We start from the raw sequence: 22,379 nt of genomic DNA, 5'->3' as shown, positions 1-22,379 counted from the left end.
TAAATGATAGTTTGGAACCAAATGGACCCTTCTGTCTGTAACTCTGAGAGTGTACATTGTGCCCATTCCAATTCTTCTGCGACTTTTTATTATTAATAAATCCTATATTTGACAACTCAACCAGAACAAGAACAATAATATCGTAATATGCAATGTTTACATAATACCGATCTCTTGTATTGGCAATTGATGTTGGATCTTTGATTGATTGATTGAAAATTTTATTAACAGTTTGCAGAATTACAGTACATTTCAAGCACAAACTCAATACAAAGGCTGTTAACTGTGAGTGGACGACCCAATTAAGCATTACACTTGTTTACAACAGGGTCCACCATGTTCAAATCATCAAAACATTTAGAGACGTACAAATAGACACTTCTATATAGACAAAGAACAGTACAGGAATTCATCATAATGGAGGTAAAAAGGGAAAAGAAACATATACAGTGAGGGAAAAAAAGGGGGGGGCGGTGGGGGGGGGATTCAGATTTTACGGGGGCCAGTTTCGAATTGCAGCCATCCGTAGGTGCCCTTTGAGAGCGGTTTTGAAGGAGTCAAGGGATTCGCATGTCTTAATGACTGTTGGTAGGGCGTTCCACATTTTGGTGGCATAGGAGCGAAAATAATTTAGTCCCTTGTTTGTGCCGAATCTGGGTTGAACATGATTCGTTGCACTCCCTCTGGTGTTGTGGGTGTGGACTTCGTTAACATTAAGGAAGTATCTACACAGGTACATGGGTATCTTGGTGGAGTATCGAATCTTGTGGACCAGACCCATTGCAAGATGCTGTACTCTGTCGCCGACCCTAAGCCATGCCAGTCTGTCAAAGTGGGCAGGGGTGAGGTGGGTTCGGGGGGTGAGGCCAAGTAGGAGCCTGACCAGTTTGTTTTGGGAGGTCTGGAGCCTAGTTTTAAGGGCCTTTGAGGTGCTGTGGTACCAGGAGGTGCATGCATAGTCAAAGAAGCCTTGTACAAGGGCTCCTGTTAAGGTCTTCAAGGTGTTTTTGTCGACCAGTGAGGAGATCCTGTAAAGGAATCTTGTTCTTTGGTTGACTTTTTTGATTACGTTGGTGGCCATTTTATCACCGGAAAGATTAGCCTCCAGGATGGAACCTAGGTAGGTAATTTCATCTTTACGTGTGATAACATTGTCACCCACTCTAACCAAGAAGCCATTTGCCTTGCTGAGATTACTATTAGATCCAAAGAGAATGGATTCAGTTTTTCCCAGGTGTAAAGATAGTTTGTTATCAGCGAGCCAGGTGCAGATTCTACCGAGTTCAGAGCTGAGGGCATTTTCAACCTGCAGTTTGTCCCTGTCCGAGACCAGCAGTGCCGAGTCATCTGCGAACAGGAACAAGTTGCAGTCACAAGCTGAAGTCATGTCGTTAACATATATTAGGAACAGTAGAGGCCCTAGTATGCTTCCTTGTGGAACGCCACAGCTCACTGGGAGGGGGGGGGACAGTGTTCCGTTCACTTCCACCATCTGTTCTCTCCCCTCTCTCCCCTCCACATTGTAGACTTACTAAGTAACACATAAAAGCTATTAAATGAAAACAACATACATGAAGCATGTGAACTGTTTCTACAGTATCCACATATGATGGAGATATATCAATGTATATGTATGAGATTGAGAACCAGCTTTGATATTCTTTGTTTTGTGATATTGAAACACATTTTTAGACAACCTCTGTATCTGGCTCTGTGGCGTGTAGTTGTAAAGGTATTGATTCAATGCACTGTCTGTTCTTGCTTTGGCAGAAGAAGCCAGAGATACTACATTGTCATCCTTATATCACATTTTCAATGATCAAGCCGACATTACACACTTTCGGTCACAGCTCTTGGACTGGTATGATAGTGGAAAGAGAGAACTGCCTTGGAGAACTATGGTAAGAGATTTATTTCTAATTGGTAAATCATGCTGATGGGCTTTTTCACATGCATTCACATTTACGCAGGTATTTCACAATCAGTATCAAGAAATGCAATAATTTTACAGGAATGTTTTGTTGACAGTGCTACAAAAGGACCTTTTAGACCTTAATCAAGTACTGTATACTATCATGGGCTAATGCAAGACATACTAAATACTTATACCCTTCTTTATCCCACGTTTTCCCCAATAGGCTACGAATGAACCTGACCTAAACATTAGGACATATGCGGGTAAGACGTGCCATTTGTCCTCATGTTTACATGTCTTTAAGCAGACTTTGCACTGCAGTCTTCTTTTTGATGCCAGATATTCCCGTTTCAGTGTGGGTGTCAGAGATAATGCTCCAGCAGACACAAGTCGCCACTGTAATAGCCTACTACAACAAATGGATGAAGGTATTCATCATTTTGAATATATAACCACTTAAGGGTCCCGTTTGTTTTATGACGAACAGCGAAAATAGCCGATCTACAAGTTCTTTAACCCATTTAGGCCTGACGTCGAAATTTAAAAAATGTCTTCTGAATCCTCCAGTTTTCTGAAATAAATAACTAGCGCGCCACTCGGTGGCGCGCTATGAGCTTGTAGATCTGCTATTTTTCAATAGCTAAATTATAACATCATGTTTAAAACACCAAAATGGGTTCCCGCCCAAAATGGGTTAAACAACCTAGATAACATGCCCAAAGGGTTGATGTGTTAAAAAATAACTGTTACTGAACACGGTGTCTGATTGTGTTGCAGAGATGGCCCACTGTACAAGATCTTGCAGCTGCTACTTTAGAGGTGATGATCCTTACTGTTTCGAGCTTAACATAATGGCTATTCTACATTTGTATTTGTTTTCATTTATTAGCTTTACTTTATCTGCAGGAGGTCAACCAAATGTGGGCAGGTCTGGGCTATTATTCTCGTGGAAGAAGACTACATGAAGGGGCTCAGAAGGTATGTGTTAAATTCACTAGCAATAGTTTTTTTATTGCATGATGCTATTGTACTCGCATGAAATACTGTGCCGATTGCTTGTGTGCAATCTTTGAAAGTGAAATGAAATGCCACAGATGTTCATCAAATTTGACTAAATCAATTCAGAGCCAGTTCAGTTCCACTTCCACTTGTACACTCTGAAAGTGTAGGATTTTACATTATACATTGGGGGTCTCAAAAATAAATCCTATCAAATTGCGGTCTGTGGTCTATTGGACATCAAACTGGGGATCCTTGAAATGGCAAAGTTTGACCATCACCGCCTGGCCTAGAATGCAAGTGAATACATTCTGGATGAGGTAAAACGACTGTCAATGTATTTAGGCTTGGGTGATATTGATTTTTTGATATCGATATTGATAACGTGAATAATACCGCGATTATCGGTATTATCGGTTTTCTCCTCTCCAGTCAAAATGTCCCCTCCACTCCCCTCCCCTCCCCTCCCCTCCCCTCCTCTCCTCTCCTCTCCTCTCCTCTCCTGTCAAAATTTCCCCTCTCCTCTCCTCTCCTCTCCTCTCCTCTCCTCTCATATTTACATGACGGTAAAATTACGATATTAGTATTATGGCGGTATTCGGTATTATTGAGTGGTGTTTTATATACTCCGCGATATTACCGGTATTCGGTATTATTTATATACTCTGCGATATTATCGGTATTGATTTAAAATATCGCGGTAAACGGTAATATCGGTATATTGCCCAAGCCTAAATGTATTGTAATTGTATATGATCTTTGGTGTCAATTGTCACCCTTTCCTGTGAAGGTGGTGTCGGAGCTAAAGGGTCAGATGCCTAGGACAGTAGAGAGCCTTCTGAAGCAGCTACCTGGAGTGGGACGTTACACTGCAGGAGCTATAGGTTCCATTGCACTGGGGCAGGTATAAACACACTCATACTGTACACAGTATAACACAGTGGTTCCCAAAGGGCGTCGCCTTGACAAGTCCAGGTGTGCCATAGCCTAGTAAACTCTCTGAAATGTGAATTCCGTGACCGTGAGGTTTTACCAGGCTAGGTGTGCCTTGGGATTTTATACACTATACAAAAGGTAACACTTAATATGCATCCCATATTTATAAGTATACCTACAGTATAATGCATTTGAATTATAATCTTCTTATAACACTATGGGCCATATCTTGCCTTATTACCCCTTATCCATGAACTTCTTTTCCATTTTTGTACTATTTTTTTAAACTCGTTTTAAATATTTTAAATACCAGTTCATCTACAAGCTCAAAACGTGTCGATGTAAATCGGCTAATTGAACAATTTCAAAATGTTTTTCAAAATGGTAAAATTTGGCTACTAAGTTTAGGGATAAACGGCACGCAAGATAGGGCCCTATAACTATAGAACTCATAAATACACAACATGCTTTATAACAATAATCATGCAGTAGCCTATGTATACATTATCAATTCATTCATTCATTCAAGTTTTGTTTATTCTCGAAATTACACTGAGTAATCAAATTCATTTTCAGTGTCGTCGAGTAATACAATATCATATAGAAAAAACAACACAATACATCAGAAGATCAGGAAAAGAAAAACAAAAGATATACATGTGAATTACATAGGTTTACAAATAAAAAGCTAAGACAATTTTCAAAACGATCTAAAAACAGTTACATATTGTGGGGGTCTGTATGCTCACCACGACTCAAAGGTACCAATGTGGTCAGTTTCAATGTCGTGTGAAGGTCATTCCATGTATTAGGCCCTGATAAAGAAACCTAGTCTGGACACCTGTTTTATCAAACTACAGACCCATCTCAAAGCTTCCGTTCATTTCTAAGATCCTTGAGAAAACTGTGCTGTCTCAACTCCAGTCTCCAGCCAATTCTCTTCTCCTTATATCTCCTTCCCATTGGCCTAATTTTTAAGAAGCATGGCATTTCGTATCACCTGTATGCGGATGATTCGCAAATCTATATGCCCCAGAAACGGCTCCCTGACACCTCTGCTTGACTGTCTAAGTGACATCAAGGCATGGATGGCTCTTAACTTTCTAAGTGTCAATGAAAGTAAAACGGACCTAGCGGTCCTGGTATCGTTCCCACTGACCTAGGTTCCCTGCAGCCATATGTGAAACCTGTGGTCTCTAACCTTAGCGTCAAACTAGACAACGCCCTTAAACTTGATAAACAGGTAAATGCGGTAGTCAGCTCAAGGTTTTATCACCTAAGGCTGCTGGCTAAAATCAAGTCTGTGCTATCCTTTAGCGATTTTGAGCGGGTTATCCATGCCTTTATTTCTATGCGGTTGGACTACTGTAATGCACTTTACGTTGGTTTAAATCAAGCCTCCCTTGCTCGACTCCAGCTAGTCCAGAACTTGGCCGCACGTCTACTCACAGGTACTCGCAGACGTGAGCATATCACACCTGTTTTGGCCTCCCTTCACTGGCTCCCTGTCCGCTTTAGTTGATTTTAAAATGATTTTGTTTGTCTTTAAATCTATTAATGGTCTGGCTCCTCTATACCTGTCTGACCTTTATTGAGGTCTATACTCCTCCAAGGTCACTGCGGTCTGAGGGCCAGCTAAATCTCAGGGTCACAAAGAAGACCCGCTTAAAGTCCAGAGGCGACCAAGCCTTCTCTGTTGTAGCCCCCAAATTATGGAACGCACTCCCCTCCCACGTCAAATTGGCCCCTTCCATCGAGACTTTCAAATCTCGCCTAAAGACCCACCTTTATACCTTGGCTTTTAACCCCGCTTGAGTTCCTTCGGTCCTTGTATATGTTTTGTTTTCACTGTGATGCTGTTGCTTGTGATGTGTCTCAGTTGTGTTATGGAATATAGACTATGGCTATCCTGCACAGATATCAATACAGATGTGACTTGAGATTTTGACTTGCCCTTTGGTATGTGGTGTGCCTTGGGCACAAAAGGTTTGAAAACCACTGCTGTGCACAATCACCACACACACCTGACTGTACCAGTATCTCATATTGTTGATGACTGACAAGACCTTTACTGCCTAGGTTACAGGAGCTGTGGACGGAAATGTGATTCGGGTGTTGTGTCGTGTGAGGGCTATTGGGGCCGACAGCACAAGCCCTGCTGTGACAGAGGCACTATGGTGAGATGGAGTCTAACTATAAACATGTTGTATTGATGCAGGGTTGATATTAAAAAAAAAAAAAACATAAATAAATAAATAAGACAGCAAAACAAACTTTGACACAATTGAATTTACCTTGATTATTAGTGATAATTTACTCTGATCTGTCAGATGTGATTGTTCTGTCAGATGTGATTGTTCACAATATGTATTAACATTTTACCTTTTAATATGTTTTGTGTATTATAGGGGTCTAGCCAATACATTGGTTCAACCAGAGAGACCAGGAGACTTTAACCAGGCCATGATGGAGCTGGGGGCAAGAATTTGTACTCCTAAGGGGCCCCTCTGTACTCACTGTCCCATACAGTCCCACTGCCGCTCCTATCGCAAGGTAGAGTCCATCATTAAACCCTGCAAAAGTTTACAAATACGTGGCTTAATGTGGCAGTCAGATGCTTGTAGGAAGTGCTGGTACTCCCACTGCTGCAGTCATTAAAAATGGCAAAAACTCTGGCAACATGCAACAGTATGTCTTCAAACAGTGATTATTTGCACTCAGGCCAACATAGCGAGAAGTTCATAATAATATGAAGCTCAGTCCTGTAAGTTTTCATTACTTTGTGGCTAATCTTGGGCTTTTGTCTGTGCAGGTCCACATCAAACAAGAGGAGAACTCTAAGAGGCTTTTGGGGAAACTGGACAAGAAGCCTTCAACACTATCTGATATAGAAGACTGCAGTAAGTATGTCATCACATTGACATGAGATTTAGGTTCTGGGTGGGTATGCATAAAAAATTATGCTGAGCAAAATTAGTCAGTATGTATGAAAAGAATCACACCTGTGTGAACTGAGTGGTGCAACTCCCCTCTCCCCCTGCCTCTCTCTCTCTCCCCCTGCCTCTCTCTCTCTCTCTCTCTCTCTCTCTCTCTCTCTCTCTCTCTCTCTGTAATTAGCAGGCAACAGTGCAACACTATCTCTCTCTCTGTTTCTGGCACTGTGGCACAACAGCGCCACTTTTGCCCCTTCTGGTACTCTAAACATCGGGACATAGTCACATAGTCCCATAGGGACATTGCTGTTCCTTGGAGTGGTTGCACCACTCAAAAACCTACATGAGAAGTTGCACACCTGTCCACATACATACTCTGCAGGTAGTGTATGCAGATTAAGTTAATGGGAGACGCAAAGTGATATCTGAGTCCAATAAAATGTAATTGCACAACCGAGAAGACACATGCAGGAAATTAATATCCGTCAATGGCCTCGTGTCACGCGTCGACTATAGGGTGGGAATCTGTTATAATATATTACATGATTACATATGGTCTCTGTCAGGTGGAAACCTAATATGACAGCAACGATATAGTACTTGAATATTTATATGAAAGATATGTTTAGTTCAGAAACTACACTCTAGTCTACACTAACCAGTCACTCTTCTCCACTTCTTCCACAGTGAACTCTGGAACGTGTAACTTATGCCCCACAGAACCATGGGACGATGGGCTGGGTGTTCAGAACTTCCCCCGGAAGCCGGTGAAGAAGGCACCCCGCGTGGAGCGCACCCTCACATGTGTGGTGGTCAGGTCTGTGGAGGGGGAAGAGGAACAATACATGCTCACACAGAGACCAAACAAAGGTCAGTGTTCACTTGCAAAGCAACATGTGCTGTTGGGAGATTTTCCTGCCTCTCCTCTGTGGTTTACATTAATAATGCACAGTACTTATAGTACTGCTCATTATATTTTTTTACCTTCACTAAAATGTTTGGGGTGAATTTCAAGCATTTCAAGCATTTTTACATAGGGTTTTATTTAATTTTTTATGAACTAAATTACCTCTAAAGGCCACATTCAAGGATGTGGCTATAATTAGTTACACAATAATTACAGTATTACACAAGCATGTATCTGCACCATTACTCATGCAGTTATGTCAGTACTGAATGCAGTTATACCACAATTCTCTCAAGAATAATTAAAATGAACAGGTTAGTGGACAGGCATGCTTTTGGATGAGCGGCTGAGAGCTCTTACTGTAGCTCTTATGATGCTTTGAGTGTCATATACACAAGTAACTGCCGTAATCTGACATTCACTAATATTGTCTGGTATGTGTGTGCATGAATGTGATTCTGTATGTTTGCGAGCGTTTACAGGTTTACTGGCTGGAATGTGGGAGTTCCCTAGCCTGTTGCAGGAGGAGGATAATTCAGAGGCGAAACACAAGGGGGCGTTGTGTGCAGAGGTAGGCAAGATGCTGGGAGTCAAGTTGAACAAAAGCCTGTTCCAGTACGTTGGCGAGGTAAGCAATCATCTACAAAGTACAAACCCTACTGACATATGGGTTTATGATTTGATTTATCTCTACTGTCCGATATGCATGTTGATGTCATTGTACCATTTTAGTTTAGTAGTAGTTTTGGAGTAGATTACAGTCTATTCATTTTGGGAGGTTATGTTCTAAGCACTTTAGGGTTAAATTATCTTTCAGTTACATGTCCATTAACAGTCTCTTAAAGGGGCCATACTGATGGTCTGGCATGATTAGCCCATAGACTACAACTCTTTATATTTGACATTACTGCAGACCACTTTCCTGAGATTTTAATTTTTGAGGAATCCTTGTAGAAACTTGAAACCTCCTTGATAGGTAAGCCAGTACAAACTTTCATTGCAGGACCTTTTTTATGTCAAAGTAATGACTTAGTTGCCTTTTTAATTAATTAAAAACCACCCGTGTTTAGCCAACATTTGTATACTTCAGGACAGGTTTGTTTGTTAAAATCTGTATGACTCAATAAGACTATATAAATGAACTAATACATAATCCAAAAATAAAGCCATTCATGGGGAAATGGTCTCTGAGTATGTTGGGTACATGGCTGAAGCTGTGAGCTGATAGACATTAGACAGTACATGTGTGTTGACAGCAGTATGGTCCTTTACATTTAAACTCTTACCGAATGCTTTTGTTTGCCAGGTGGTTCACATTTTCTCGCACATCCACCAGACGTACGTGGTTTACAGTGTGTTTTTGAATGACTGCAGAGGAGAGGAAAACCCAGAATGAGAACACACAGTGGCTTACCAGACATGCCCTGCAGGAGGCTGCGGTGTCCACAGGAGTTAAAAAGGTCTATATGCTCACATCCTTACACCCTTTCCTGACTTAAGTGCGAGAGAATTGTGTTATCCCTCATGGAGTAATTGCGGGAGATTCTTGTCATTAGCTGATGCTATGCGATGCTATTTAGACTATGTCTATTAAAGTAAAGTGAGAAGTAGTACCATTGCAAAAGTGCACTGGGCTAAAGGAACTGTTAAGATAAACATTATCAATGTCAGTAGTAAAGAACATAATCTTTATCTTAACAGATTATGTTCTTTACTACTGACATTGATAATGTTTATCTTAACAGTTCCTTTAGCCCAGTGCACTTTTGCAATGGTACTACTTCTCACTTTACTTTAATAGACATAGTCTAAATAGCATCGCATAGCATCAGCTATGACTGCTCAGAGAGCAATCTGATAACATGGGCCTTATATATGAACCCATGGCCTGTGTGTTATGTATACTGGATGAGCTACCAGGATTCTGATATATCGTTGCTGTCGGATGGAAACCTTGTATGTCCAGGAAAAAAAGGAAAATAGTGACTATTTTCACTACTTTAGTGCAAAACCTTTGTATTATGAAGTTGACATTCATTTAAGAAAAAACATAAAACTATATGTTTCTGCCCGACAGCAACGATATGATTATATCACATGCTAACTGCTGGTCCAAAACATTGGTTTTATATACTGGTATATCACCAAAATGCGCTTCAAACTTAAAATGGCTCTAAAATATATTGGAATCACTTTTATACTGGAAACAGTACTGTTAGCCTTGTGACTTAAAGGAAAATTCCATACTAGAAGGCTTTCTTACCTTTATTTGTAGTTGTTACGTCCCCATGCACCAAAGAGGTCCAGGTGTTATTTTGTGCAAAAGCGCATTATTGGCTATTTCCCCTACCATAAGCCCTCAATGCGGGTTGGGTTTTTGTGCTAATTCGCTTATTTCCATCGAAATAAGTAGTAAAGTGTGCCGCTTGGAATACTATTTACATTATGAAGAGGATATATACAAAAAATGAGCGATGGAAATAAGCTAATTAGCACAACACCCCATAGCCCCATTCAATTCAATGCAATTCAATGCAATCCATTGAGGGCTTATGGTAGGGGAAATAGCCAATAATGCGCTTTTGCACAAAATAACACCTGGACCTCTTTGGTGGGGACGTAACAACTACAAATAAAGGTAAGAAAGCCTTCTAGCATGGAATTCTCCTTTAATATGAGCTTGCCACAGAAGTGTAAATGTCAGCATGTTCACTTTTTTCTGGCATTAGTTGTGCTCGTAGTGTAGACAGTTTTTAGGTTTATTGTCACAACACCGTTACAGGTCAAAGGGAGGTGAAAGCTTACACATTTGCAGTTCAAGGGATACAAGATAATTAGAAGTAAAGAATGTAAAATAAAAAGAGAACAAAACGCCTAAAAAATATCTTGTGAGCATCAGCCCACTGGCACTGACTAAACACTCAGAAGGAACACTGGTACATTATCTACAGTAGGACATTCCTGCCCAAGTTTCTCATTACAATACTGTAAATGTCCAATGCCACTGAGTGCCCCACAGTGGGTGAGCATTGTCCATCACCTTAAAGCTCTGATTATTCCTTTAGTCATTGTCATTGTATTTCCCACAGATTCTGAAGTTGTATGAGTCTACAACAAGCCAAGAGGAGCAAATTACTAAAGTGAGTGCTTATACTTTGTATGCCATCTCTGTAATTATTTTTTATTTATATTCTGATGATAATTGAAGTCTCTCCAAGGATGGGAAAAGGAAGAAAACTGCAGTGAAGAATGAGAAGACGCTACAGACGTCAAAAAGGCCCAAAGTCGGCACAGCAACTAATGGGGTTAAACAGCTCTCTCTCAGCTCCTTCTTCAAGACGGTTAAAGAGGAAAGCTGACAACAGCAACACATCACCCAGTCCTTTTTGATTGATTGATTGATTGATTGATTGAATACTTTATTAGCAGGATTGTTAACTGTACAGGTAGTACAGTCGAAGGTTATGCTAAAAGAATAACATTGGTGGTCCATTGGTCCATTAAGAGTCTTCCAGGGGGTCCACAGAAACAAGTGATAGTTAACCATAATTATGTAGACTAGAGAAAGTACAGTCTAACTGATATCCCTCTATAGGCAATTGTGAAATTCTTAACCACATAATAGCCCATAGCAATAAAAATATTAGGTTGGGGTTCCAGAGACAATCTAATGGGGGCCTGAAATGAAGTGAAGTGGAAATATGTTTTTTAAATGTTATTTTTTATTTGATAAAATCCATGTTTTAGATGCTTAGTTTTATATACGATGCCAATGCCTGTTTCTGAAAGCAATAAAGTTTGCAAAATAAACGTGCTGAAGCTTAATTTATACCCCATCCATGAGCTTGTTGATAAGCATGATCTTGTTTTTTCCCCTTGTGCCATTTCACACCAGAAATGCAGTACATTAGATATTGTATGCTATTGGGCCCATGTCATTACTGCTATTCTTCCCTATTCCTTTCTCCTTTGCCTCTAGCCCTGAAACATGACTCATGATTTTATGAAGGACGAACATCATGTGAACCATGTCTACTCTATTTTCATTCAATACTAATAATCAAATGATACTGACAAAGTATGACAGGTGAATTTACCATACTTGAGTGCTTGTCTCAGGTCAAATTGTTTGCAAGTAGAAGGGTGGGTGGGAGAGCACTTTGCATCACTGCAGGTGGAAAATGAAACTAAACTAAGGGCACTTTGAGGGGGAAATAAATTATAATTTTATTTGTCAAATTATGTTGATGTTGGGCAGGACCCAGGCCATAAAAAAAAACTGTATAAAGGGAACTTTGAGGGGAAAAGGGCAAGTCATATGGGGCAGGTGCTCATGCTCCCTGCCCCCCCCCCCCCCCCCCCATATCGGGTGAGAGGGTTGCTTAAATCTGCAAGTTCCGCAACACCGCCGCCGTATAGGGCGTAGGCTACTACGGAATATACATGAGCTGTATACCGGCGTCCAATCACAAGTCATCTTGAAAGTCGTATTCTGGTTTTGGGTGTGGCTCAGCCTCAGTTCACTTCAAGGAAATAAATCGTCACTGACTTTATGAATGACTGCAGTTTGAGGACGTAAGTAAAAGCAGAGAGTGAGCTTGCCTTACTCTACTTTATGAAGTTTAAAACAGTCCGTTTTCAACAGGATATTACATTGTTTTTATAGCTAGTCAAAGGGTGATTCAAGTTCAAAGAGTAATTTGCGGGGATCACTGTACCGATCTATGAATGAATCATCACCTAGCCCTGGTCCAGTGCTTACAGCGAGTAGAGCGAGAGAGACTCGCTCTACTCTCTGTAAGCACTGGACCAGGGCTAATCATCACCCAGATCGTGTGCACAGTGAAAGTAGTATTTTGTGACAGTGTTATGAATATCGTACGGTACTTCTCTTGATCTAATAACCCTGCCTTTATCACAGTGTAAAATGACAACAGCATGGCAACGCGTGCACTCCCTGCACCGCTGGATACTGGACAATGGAGGTACGAAACTTTTATTCTGTTCAAGTTCAAGTTCAGCCTATTGTTTTGATGGGAATCGTTTGCTTTGCAACATCCTCATTTCTGTTTCTAATATGGCGGTTGAAAAGAAAAGCCACAGCCTTGACAGTTGACACGGACAGATCTAACAACAATGCAACCAAGACTCCAGAGAGGAGATTCAGATGCAGCTTTCAGATCAGCACAACGACAGCTTTGTGACCAGTACGTCAGTCACACACTGTCACAGGATCCAGAGTCCAGACCACTACCATGCCGCTTTGTTTCTTCCATTATTTAGTTCGACATCACCCCACACTGAACGTAGCTAGGCTACAGACAACTGTTTCTTCCTTCCTGGCTGCGCAGTCAAATCAACAAGAACCGAACGCCTACACCTGACCCCACGCACGCATGCCAGGCCATCTCTCAAGACTGATTTTCAAAATATATATTTTTTAACCGAATAGGTTCTCTGCTTGCATTAATTTGGCCATTTGTGCCATTTCGAAAACAAAGATGATTAAAATTAGGATTGAATAATTATTGGTCAAGGATCAGATTAACAAATGATAAGGCAGATTCTCACTTCATACAAGCTTTCATATAGCCCCTTTCGGGACCCTCTGTTAAGCTTTTCGGACATGCGTACCCAAGGGTCCCTGAGTGGTTATTCCACTCTCCATGGGATACAGATGTACATACCCTCCGTTCACGCCGAGCGGCGCACCGCTTGAGTGTTGGTGAGATGTTTCAAAGATGCATAAAGCGGATATAGGAGACATCGGAAACGTGGGAGAAATCGCATTAACCGCCGATGCCGTTAAGTATTTTTAATCTTTTTTTAAAGTTTTGGCTTCTCTGAAATTCTCTCTTCCTCACTTCCTTGACGATCCTTGTTGACTTCCCATTGTACCGCCTCCCGAGCGTACATGCAGGGTGTTTATAATGCTGTTGTGTCGTGGGAGGCGGGACATGGGAAGTGAGGAAGAGAGAATTTCGGAGAAGCCAGAACTTTAAAAAAAGGTTAATGCGGTTAATGCGATTTCTCCCACGTTTCCATTGTCTCCTATAGCCGCTTTATCCATCTTTGAAACATCTCACCAACACTCAAGCGGCGCGCCGCTCGGCGTGAACGGAGGGTATGTACATCTGTATCCCATGGAGAGTGGAATAACCACTCAGGGACCCTGGGGTAAGCATGTCCGAACTTCAGAAAAGCTTAACCGAGGGTGAAATGTGCAATACAAATATTCTTTTTTCATTGTTATTCTATTCCAGATAAGAGGACAGATCCATGGCTGTTGGTGTACTCTCCAGTACCAATCGTGACCATTTTCCTCTGCTACCTCATAATAAGCTGGGCTGGCCCTCGTCTGATGAAGCACAGAGAGCCCGTTGACCTCAAAGTTGTTCTCATTGTTTACAACTTCCTCATGGTCTGTCTGTCCGCCTACATGTTCTATGAGGTACAGTGTGTGTTTGTGTGTGTGTGTGGGCAGTGCACGCTGTGCTGCCGCGTGTGTGGCTCAACTGACTTGTTGGTCTGCTATCTATCAGTGTGTGTGTGGTTTTAAAAGGTGGAAAAACTGAAGATGGCAACGATTCAATCTATATACAGGTTTAATGTTTGTTTTTCCTTAAACAAACATTAAAAACGGCATTGACATGGACAGAGTTTTGTTTTGTCTGATAATTACGTCATAAAAGGGGTGTGTGTGTGTGTGTGTGTGTGTGTGTGTGTGTGTGTGTGTGTGTGTGTGTGTGTGTGTGTGTGTGTGTGTGTGTGTGTGTGTGTGTGTGTGTGTGTGTGTGTGTGTGTGTGTGTGTGTGTGTGTGTGTGTGTGTGTGTGTGTGTGTGTGTGTGTGTGTGTGTGTGTGTGTGTGATCTCATTTCATTGAGGCACTGTTTGAATATTTGCAGTTCGTTGTGACGTCTTGGCTGTCAAACTACAGCCTCCTCTGTCAGCCTGTTGACTACAGCACCAGTCCCCTGGCGCTGAGGGTAAGACCGTTACATAAGGGCTTATGTGGGGGGCCAATAAGAGCTTATGTGGGGGGCCAATAAGGGCTTATGTGGAGGGCCAATAAGGGCTTATGTGGGGTGCCAATAAGAGCTTGTGTTGGGGGCCAATAAAGGCTTGTGTGGGGGGCAAATAAGGGCTTATGTGGGGTGCCAATAAGAGATTATGTGGGGGGCCAATAAGGGCTTGTGTGGGGGGCCAATAAGGGCTTATGTGGAGGGCCAATAAGGGCTTGTGTTGGGGGCCAATAAGGGCTTATGTGGGGGGCCAATAAGGGCTTATGTGGGGGGCCAATAAGGGCTTATGTGGGGGCCAATAAGGGCTTATGTGGGGGGCCAATAAGTGCCATTGGCCCTTCAAGACGACAAGTAATGATAATTCCACTATCATAATTAATTATACTTTTAATGTGCTGGCTGCCATCAGTCAGTTTTAGTTTCAGACTAATGAGAACGTATTGCTTATTTTACTGTCCAATGACCTGAAATAGCACAAGGGACGGACCCACACGAAGACCACCCCCAAAAATTGGCGCGCGCTACGTGCGGCCACACATGTGCCCTTTTCTGGGGTTTGAGCCCCTGCCCCCTCAGTGCTCTCTGCACAACCCTGCCGTGTCCTGCATGAGTTCAGTTTAAAGCTGCAATTAGGAACTTATTTTTTTCATTAAATTGTTATTTGAGTATTAGAATGGGTCAAACTAGCAATAGAATACATGTTCTATTACTTAATTGTAAACGAATGTTCAGAAGCATCTTCCCTAAAACCTTAATGATATGATCTCGGATATTTCATTAAAGCAAAGACTCGGATTCCTGCAATTACTTAAACTGGTTGGCTGTGAGGAAAACTGGTTTGGCAGTAAATATGTTGAACAGCACCACACAATATTTTGACAGCTTTGCAGATGCTTTGCACACTTTGCAGATGCTTGTCTCACTTTTAAGATCCTAAACATTCTTGCACCACAGAAACAGTTCATAGATCTAAGGGACAGTGGTTTCAGAGTAACAAGGGCAACTACCAGAGGGGACTGAAGTATCATTCAGATGTAGTGTGTTAACAGTTCTCTCTGTTAGAGCCTCCCATCACTGGAAGTTCCCCTACAGAAGTAAGAGAAACCTTCAACTATGTATTTGACCTTAAGTTTCAACCTTAAGAGGTGGCTTAAAGCAAACCAATCATGAGCAATTATCAGCGCCATTGTCACTCGTGTCACTTCTATGCTCACATGTTACTGTAAATTGTTCTGTCCCCTGGCTGTACCAATGTTTACTCGTTTTGTATTGTATATGTTGGATAGATGGATGGATAGTTTTATCACCACTTTTAACAGCCTGCTCAGGGACTACAAAATCTGCTTCTGGCTAACTCTAGCCCATTTACATGGAGTGAAAAATGAGTGTTGATTAATGTGCATTGTCCAGATAAATATAAATACAAATTGTTCTTCCGATATGTACAATAAACGGCAAAGTAAAGTCACATCCAAATCAATATGTTGCCATTAATCTCTCCTCAACCCATTCCCCCTACAGATGGCCAATATCTGCTGGTGGTTTTTCTTCTCCAAAGTCCTAGAACTCACTGACACGGTAAACGCATATCAAAACACCCTGAATACATTAAAAATGATTATCAATACAAGCACATGTACACTAAAGGCTATCCCCTCACCTCCACATGGACAGATTTTCTTCATACTGAGGAAGAAGAACAATCAACTAACCTTTCTCCATGTCTATCACCATGCCACCATGATCTTCAACTGGTGGGCAGGGGTCAAGTATCTGGCTGGAGGACAGTGTAAGTCATGACTAATGTGCAGCGGCGACTAACATGATGTGAAATAAAAATGTAATTCTGCTAAATCAATGCCGTTATTCAGCTTAAAAGTTTTAATTAATCTAAAACTGTATGTTATATTAACCATATATTCTTGCATTCCTGTATCATCCTATAGCATTCTTCATTGGCGTACTGAACTCATTCGTCCACTGTATAATGTATTCTTACTATGGGCTGGCAGCGTTGGGGCCTCACATGCAGAAATACCTCTGGTGGAAACGCTACCTTACATCACTTCAGCTGGTGAGTGGCTCTCGCCAAGTTGGCTTTGGGTCAGTGGCAGTGCTGGCCATTTTGATGCCATCATGGCAACACTACGCAATGCACCACATACCCAAAACAATAGATTGTGTAACCCAGGGGTGCCCACACTTTTTGACTTGAGAGCTACTTTCAAAATGACCAGCTCAGCAAGATCTACCCACCAAATCAATTATTATACCATTGCTGAAAATTGTTTAAATATTACCTGAGGGGGCTTCGGAATAGTAGAGTTCGTGTTACATTCTGTACAGTATAAGACAAATGCACTTGGAATGGGAAATATAGGGGGAGAAATGTTTTTTTTTCTTCTTTTTTTTTTTCCTTCAATATATTTAAATGAAATACTCTTTAGGGGCATGTCATGTGATCTACCTGCACAGCCTTTGTGATCTACTGGTAGATCACGATCTACCTTTTGGGCACCCCTGGTGTAACCTATTGCTACACCATACATGCATACTGTATAAACTGCATCATGAATTAGTCATCACATAGTCATCAACACCACATTCACCTTCAGCACTCACTAGATCGGTTTGGAGCCGAGTGTGAAGTGGCTGGGATGACTATCTGATGGCACCTTGAAATCTGAGGCCATGGTTCTTGGAAGGAAACGGGTGGATTGCCCACTCCATCTTGTTCTCAAGTGAGAGGGAGCATGCCAGAGAATCTGTACTGACGAGAAAACGTACACAGCGATAGCCCAGAAGGGTAATAACTAAAATTATATTAGACATTTCAATACTATACTGAAAATTATAGCAGGGCAGGCAATATGCTGAAGTCTCTGACAACCTGGGTGTACTACACCGGCAATAAGATCAGTACACAAATGGGTGAGTTCAATAATCACAATTGAGGACACTGAAAGACACACGGGTGACATCTACTGGACAGGAAGGGAATCACAAGAGCAGTGAAGATGCTGTCTTGTGTATATCCTCAACCTGCCACATTTCCTATTATTATCCAAGTAAATGTAAATTTGTATTTACTAATTTATGTAGGAATTATATTTTGAGTTAGTTTCTTATCAAGTTGGCATAGGTAATTGGTAATGTAGTGTGTATGTAATGATAAAGAATGTATTGCTTTTACAGCACAAGAAAACAACAAAAGACCACCCATGCAATAGCAGGCATAAAAATAGAAAACATACATAATAATCCAAAACTGACAATTAAGAAAAGGCTTTAAGTTAACATAAAGGTGGGTTTTCAGGAGAGATTTAAACGTGGATACTGATTTTGCACATCTTCAGGTCAGCAGGTAGGGCATTCCAGAGCTTGGGGGCCCGGATTGCAAAAGCCCTGCCGCCATTAGTGACAAGTTGAGCTGTAGGGCCTTGTCTGAGGAATGTATCTGAGGTCACCTATTTTGAGAGTTTACAGTTTGATGTGCTGAGGTTTTGTGCATGATGTGGTGTTGATGACATAGTCATCAACACCAGCATCGAAAAGCAAGTTAAGCCAGAAGTTCCACGTTCTCGATCTTCTGGTCACTCTCCGTTCCTACTCTCACCCATGTGGATCGAGATCACTGGTAAAAGTAGCTGAAATGGATTCTGAGGGTGGCTGGCATATCGCTTTGTGATAGATAAAAACTCAGTCATCCATGAGGGAGAGAGCCACTGCTCCTTTGCGTAGAAAGGAGCCAGTTGAGGTTCAGGGCATCTACAGTAGTAAGGAATCACACCAATGGGTCGCCATGCAACTCCTTGCAATCAAACTGTTGCGAGTAGACGCATGTAATTGCAAGCAACCATTGAATTGAATCACTTAGGTCGACTTGCGTCGACATAGGTCTACTAGCAACAGGACATATCACACCGTTGGGACGAACGCTAAAACTGTTGCGTCCCGACCCATTGGTGTGGTTTGGGCTTAAGGATGTCTACTGCTGGCATCCCCAGGAGGGTTTCCAAGCACATCCAGCTGGGAGGAGGCCATGGGGCAGACTGAGGATCAGGGGGAGGGATGGGCCCTATCTTGCCCTTACCCCAACTTATTTGCCATTTTTTACTATTTTTAAATACATTTTAAAATGGTTCAACTAGCCGATCTACATTGTGAGCTTGAAGATCGGCTATTTGAACTATTTTAAAAGGTTTTTCAAAATAGAAAAAAAAGGCAAATAAGTGCTGGTGCAAGATATAACCCTATGGGCTCTATTTTCATCCATGCTAATCCCCTTATCCCTAAACTACTTTGCCTCTTTTTTTCCTTTTTTTCCTATTTTGAAAAACATTTTTGAATAGTTAAAATAGCCAATCTGCAAGCTTACAACATTGATGTAGACCGGCTAGTTGAACTATTATCAAAATAGTAAAAAAGAAAAGGCAAAATAGGGATAAAGTTTAGGGATAAGGGGTTTAGCATGCTTTGAGTGTTTGTGTAAACACTAAACAGCTAAATGATAGTTTGGAACCAAATAGAGTAGACCATTATGGGTCTGTGAGTGTACAAATGGAAATGGTTCTATTTGTATACACACAGCTTTGTGTGTATGTCCGATGTCCGTTTGAGCACGGAATGTGTTTGTAGCACGGAATGTGATGATTTGATTGGCTGATGTATGATGACATTCTCATCATACTACATCATCATCATGATGAAAGGCACCGCTCACTTCATGTAGCGGACCCCGGCTGGACAATAAGGGTGAAGCCGACCGATGATTTTGACTGACACTTTATTCCAAAATTCACCATAGAAACTGAGAAAGATAATACACATAACATAAGTCAATCAATAAATCCATAAACATATACACACAGGTTGACATAATGCAAATACCGGTAGACCTAAATACCGGTAGACCTAAACAGTAAATAAACAGCATCAATGTTCACATGAACCCTTAATCAAAGTAGGTTCATCACTAGCTCTGGTCCATAGCTCTAATGCGTTTCATTTAGAGCTATGCTATGTTACTCTCAACTTCCGCCGCTCGCATGAATGCAGACCAGCCTCTCCTCTTTAGCGTAAAAAAAAAAAAAGAATTGCTACTCAACAAAACAAAGGTGGGTTGTGTCATTAGAAAGCCTACTTTCCTTAGTGGACGCACTCTGAGCCCCCCACCACACGTATAAACTGTACTTTTTGGCCAGAAAGGGAAAAATATTCTCTACGAGGCAATTCTCTGGGCAATATCGGTAGAAGGCGCAGTGTAACTAAAAGTATTTTTTTTCCAGTGAAAACAAAATCCCCTTTTGGCCAAAAAGTACAGTTTATACGTGTGGTGGGGGGCTCAGAGTGCGTCCACTAAGGAAAGTAGGCTTTCTAATGACACAACCCGCCTTTGTTTTGGTGAGTAGCAAAAACGTTATTTTTATTTACGCTAAAGAGGAGAGGCTGGTCTGCATTCATGCGAGTGGCTGAAGTTGAGGGTAACATAGCTCTAAATGCAACGCATTAGAGCTATGGATCAGAGCTAGTGTTTACTCATTACTGTGAAGCATAATAACTCTTTTGTATCAACCATGAATACAAATAATAAAACCCCCACAACAATAAGACCATTCCAGTAACCATAAGCAATACAGGATGACAAACAATAAAAGGATTAACCTTATTTCCCTTCCAGCCAGGCGCTAATAAAGTGGCATGTGCAGTTTGTTCCAGGGCTCGTTTGGCCATCCGTCCTTAGTTCCTTCCTTGACAAACTTCTCCATGTGTTGCCATTCCTTCTCACAGCAGTATCTGTTCTACAAGATGAGGTTGTGCAGCCTATATATTTTGGATCTTTGATTTTGTATATAGTGCTTAAATTAGTCCTTTAATGCAGACCGATTTAAAACAAGGCAACATAAACCCATAATAATTGAATAAGTGTGGGAAAAAATCATGGTTTGTGATCAGATTGACTGCTTAATGAACAGTAAAGACATCAGGATTATGTTAAACCTGGCTGTTAGCCTGGTCCGGAGCAGGCTAAATCCACAGCATTAGTTTGCATGGTAACTATTGTGGCATTGCTTTCATGAAACTGAATCAAGCCTCAACATATCCAGGTTAACTGGCAAACTTAATCTGGCAAGATTAACCAGTTTTCATGAAACCGGTTAATTGCTGATCCAGGATATATTAAGGCAGGATATCTGTTAAATCCAGGTTTAATCTCTAATCCAAGTTTCGTGAAACGGGCCCCAGCTTTGAGTGTTTGTGTAAACACAAACATTGCGTAAACACAAACATTGAAGACGAAGGTGAGGATGTAAATTCTAATTGGCCAGAATGAGATGAGGTATTATGATGTATGATAAGAGCGCCACTCACTTCACACTTGATTTATTTTACTTTACTGGATTTTCCAATTTTCTAGAGGCAAATATTATACTTTTACTCTACTACAGTTATTTGAAAACTTGAGTTACTACCGGTAATTAGTTTGTAGATTATTATTATTACAAAACATACATTAACCACTTCAGCCCTATATAAAATTCGGCTTGAAAATAGCCGATCTTTGTGAGCTTGTAGATCTTCCATAATGCATAATTGGTACTTTCTACTAGGGATGTCCCGATCGCATTTATTTGCTCCTGATCCGATCATTTGATTTTGAGCATCTGCCGATACCGATTTTTCCCGATCCGATATTTACATTTTATAGAACACGTTTATGCCATATCACAATAGTACAATATCCCAAATAACAGACAATATCCAGTCTAATAATATGATATGGATATGAATATTGATACTTCAATGTCCCGATCAAATTTTTTGGCTCCCAATCCGATTCCGATCATTTGAAAATTGCCCGATCACCAGATCCGATCAGGAGTCAGGACAACCTTACTTTCTACATTTTGATACAAACACCTACTTACTTACATACTACATTTGACTTGTAATGGAGTATTTCTACATTGCACTATTCATACTAAGTACTTTTTCCACCACTGCTAATGAGAACATTACAGTACATTAAGTCACATACTTAACTGGTGGTTTCAGGTGCAGTTTGTGCTGCTGACTATACACACCGGATACAACCTTTATGCAGAGTGTGACTTCCCAGACACCATGAACGCACATGTGTGTACTTACCTCATCAGTCTCATCGTCCTGTTCAGCAACTTCTACTACCAAAGCTACAAGAAGAGGAAACATGCATAAGACCATTATACCAGACGTGGATGGTCCACATTGTTGGAATTGTTGTAATATTGTATTTTGTGCAAAAGTTCAATATCTGTATTACCTTATGTCCACTAGAGGCCAGTGTACACCCACTAACCTTGCGGTTGTGGCGTTCTATAAGCTTATCATTGTACATTTACATAAATGATTTAGTTGAATACTGTACATCAATTATTTAGTTAGTTGAATACTGTAAAACTATCAAATGTGGATACTTTTAAATGTTTAGTAACTGTTAAAGAGGGTTAACGTCATGGAATGAAAAAGGTATTGCACAATAAATAGTTCAGTTATTTAATTCTTAAACCGGGAAGTGACAAACATTCAAATGATTGCATTAAACAAACTGTACATTTTATACACATGATAACATAGGTTTTGCCTCCATACAATGCATCAGTGACGAGCCGCCTCCTCCAGAAAA

At 41.0% G+C, this 22,379-nt stretch overlaps 2 protein-coding genes across 3 annotated transcripts in view; both read left to right on the top strand.

Moving 5' to 3' along the window:
- mutyh (mutY DNA glycosylase) overlaps nucleotides 1-11,477 on the top strand; it is an 11,796-nt gene extending 319 nt beyond the window's left edge. Inside the window, 15 exon segments of the mRNA XM_079505801.1 lie at nucleotides 1,771-1,901; nucleotides 2,139-2,178; nucleotides 2,270-2,343; nucleotides 2,693-2,734; nucleotides 2,822-2,893; nucleotides 3,705-3,818; nucleotides 5,930-6,027; nucleotides 6,259-6,403; nucleotides 6,663-6,750; nucleotides 7,471-7,653; nucleotides 8,173-8,318; nucleotides 8,997-9,059; nucleotides 9,061-9,150; nucleotides 10,780-10,830; nucleotides 10,909-11,477. Coding sequence (XP_079361927.1) covers nucleotides 1,771-1,901; nucleotides 2,139-2,178; nucleotides 2,270-2,343; nucleotides 2,693-2,734; nucleotides 2,822-2,893; nucleotides 3,705-3,818; nucleotides 5,930-6,027; nucleotides 6,259-6,403; nucleotides 6,663-6,750; nucleotides 7,471-7,653; nucleotides 8,173-8,318; nucleotides 8,997-9,059; nucleotides 9,061-9,150; nucleotides 10,780-10,830; nucleotides 10,909-11,049 — 1,478 coding nt within the window. The 3' untranslated portion in view covers nucleotides 11,050-11,477.
- A 695-nt stretch (nucleotides 11,478-12,172) lies between these two features.
- Nucleotides 12,173-22,113, top strand: elovl8b (ELOVL fatty acid elongase 8b). 2 transcript variants are annotated; one of them, XM_079505803.1, is made up of 9 exons: nucleotides 12,250-12,265; nucleotides 12,612-12,675; nucleotides 12,783-12,897; nucleotides 13,954-14,141; nucleotides 14,597-14,677; nucleotides 16,235-16,291; nucleotides 16,388-16,502; nucleotides 16,660-16,787; nucleotides 21,770-22,113. In XM_079505803.1, the coding sequence occupies exons 3-9, from the start codon at nucleotides 12,858-12,860 to the stop codon at nucleotides 21,929-21,931; spliced, it is 771 nt and encodes a 256-aa protein (XP_079361929.1). In that variant the 5' UTR covers nucleotides 12,250-12,265; nucleotides 12,612-12,675; nucleotides 12,783-12,857; the 3' UTR covers nucleotides 21,932-22,113. The 2 variants fall into 2 exon arrangements, with proteins under 2 accessions (XP_079361928.1, XP_079361929.1); XM_079505802.1 differs by lacking the exon at nucleotides 12,783-12,897 and having other exon boundaries at nucleotides 12,173-12,265.
- The last annotated feature ends 266 nt before the right edge of the window (nucleotides 22,114-22,379 follow it).

Source organism: Electrona antarctica (genome assembly GCF_951216825.1).
Source record: "Electrona antarctica genome assembly, chromosome: 7".
In the NCBI taxonomy this organism is placed as follows: Eukaryota; Metazoa; Chordata; class Actinopteri; order Myctophiformes; family Myctophidae; genus Electrona; species Electrona antarctica.
This window is presented reverse-complemented; position numbering and strand designations above follow the sequence as displayed.

What these genes read in the sequence shown, in the direction of transcription:
- elovl8b (XM_079505802.1), top strand. Translation starts at nt 12,618, where the DNA reads ATGACAACAGCATGGCAACGCGTGCACTCCCTGCACCGCTGGATACTG. An exon ending in GTATCTGGCTGGAGGACAGT is followed by an intron (nt 16,503 to 16,659) that starts GTAAGTCATGAC and finishes ATCATCCTATAG; the next exon opens with CATTCTTCATTGGCGTACTG. An exon ending in ACCTTACATCACTTCAGCTG is followed by an intron (nt 16,788 to 21,769) that starts GTGAGTGGCTCT and finishes TGGTGGTTTCAG; the next exon opens with GTGCAGTTTGTGCTGCTGAC.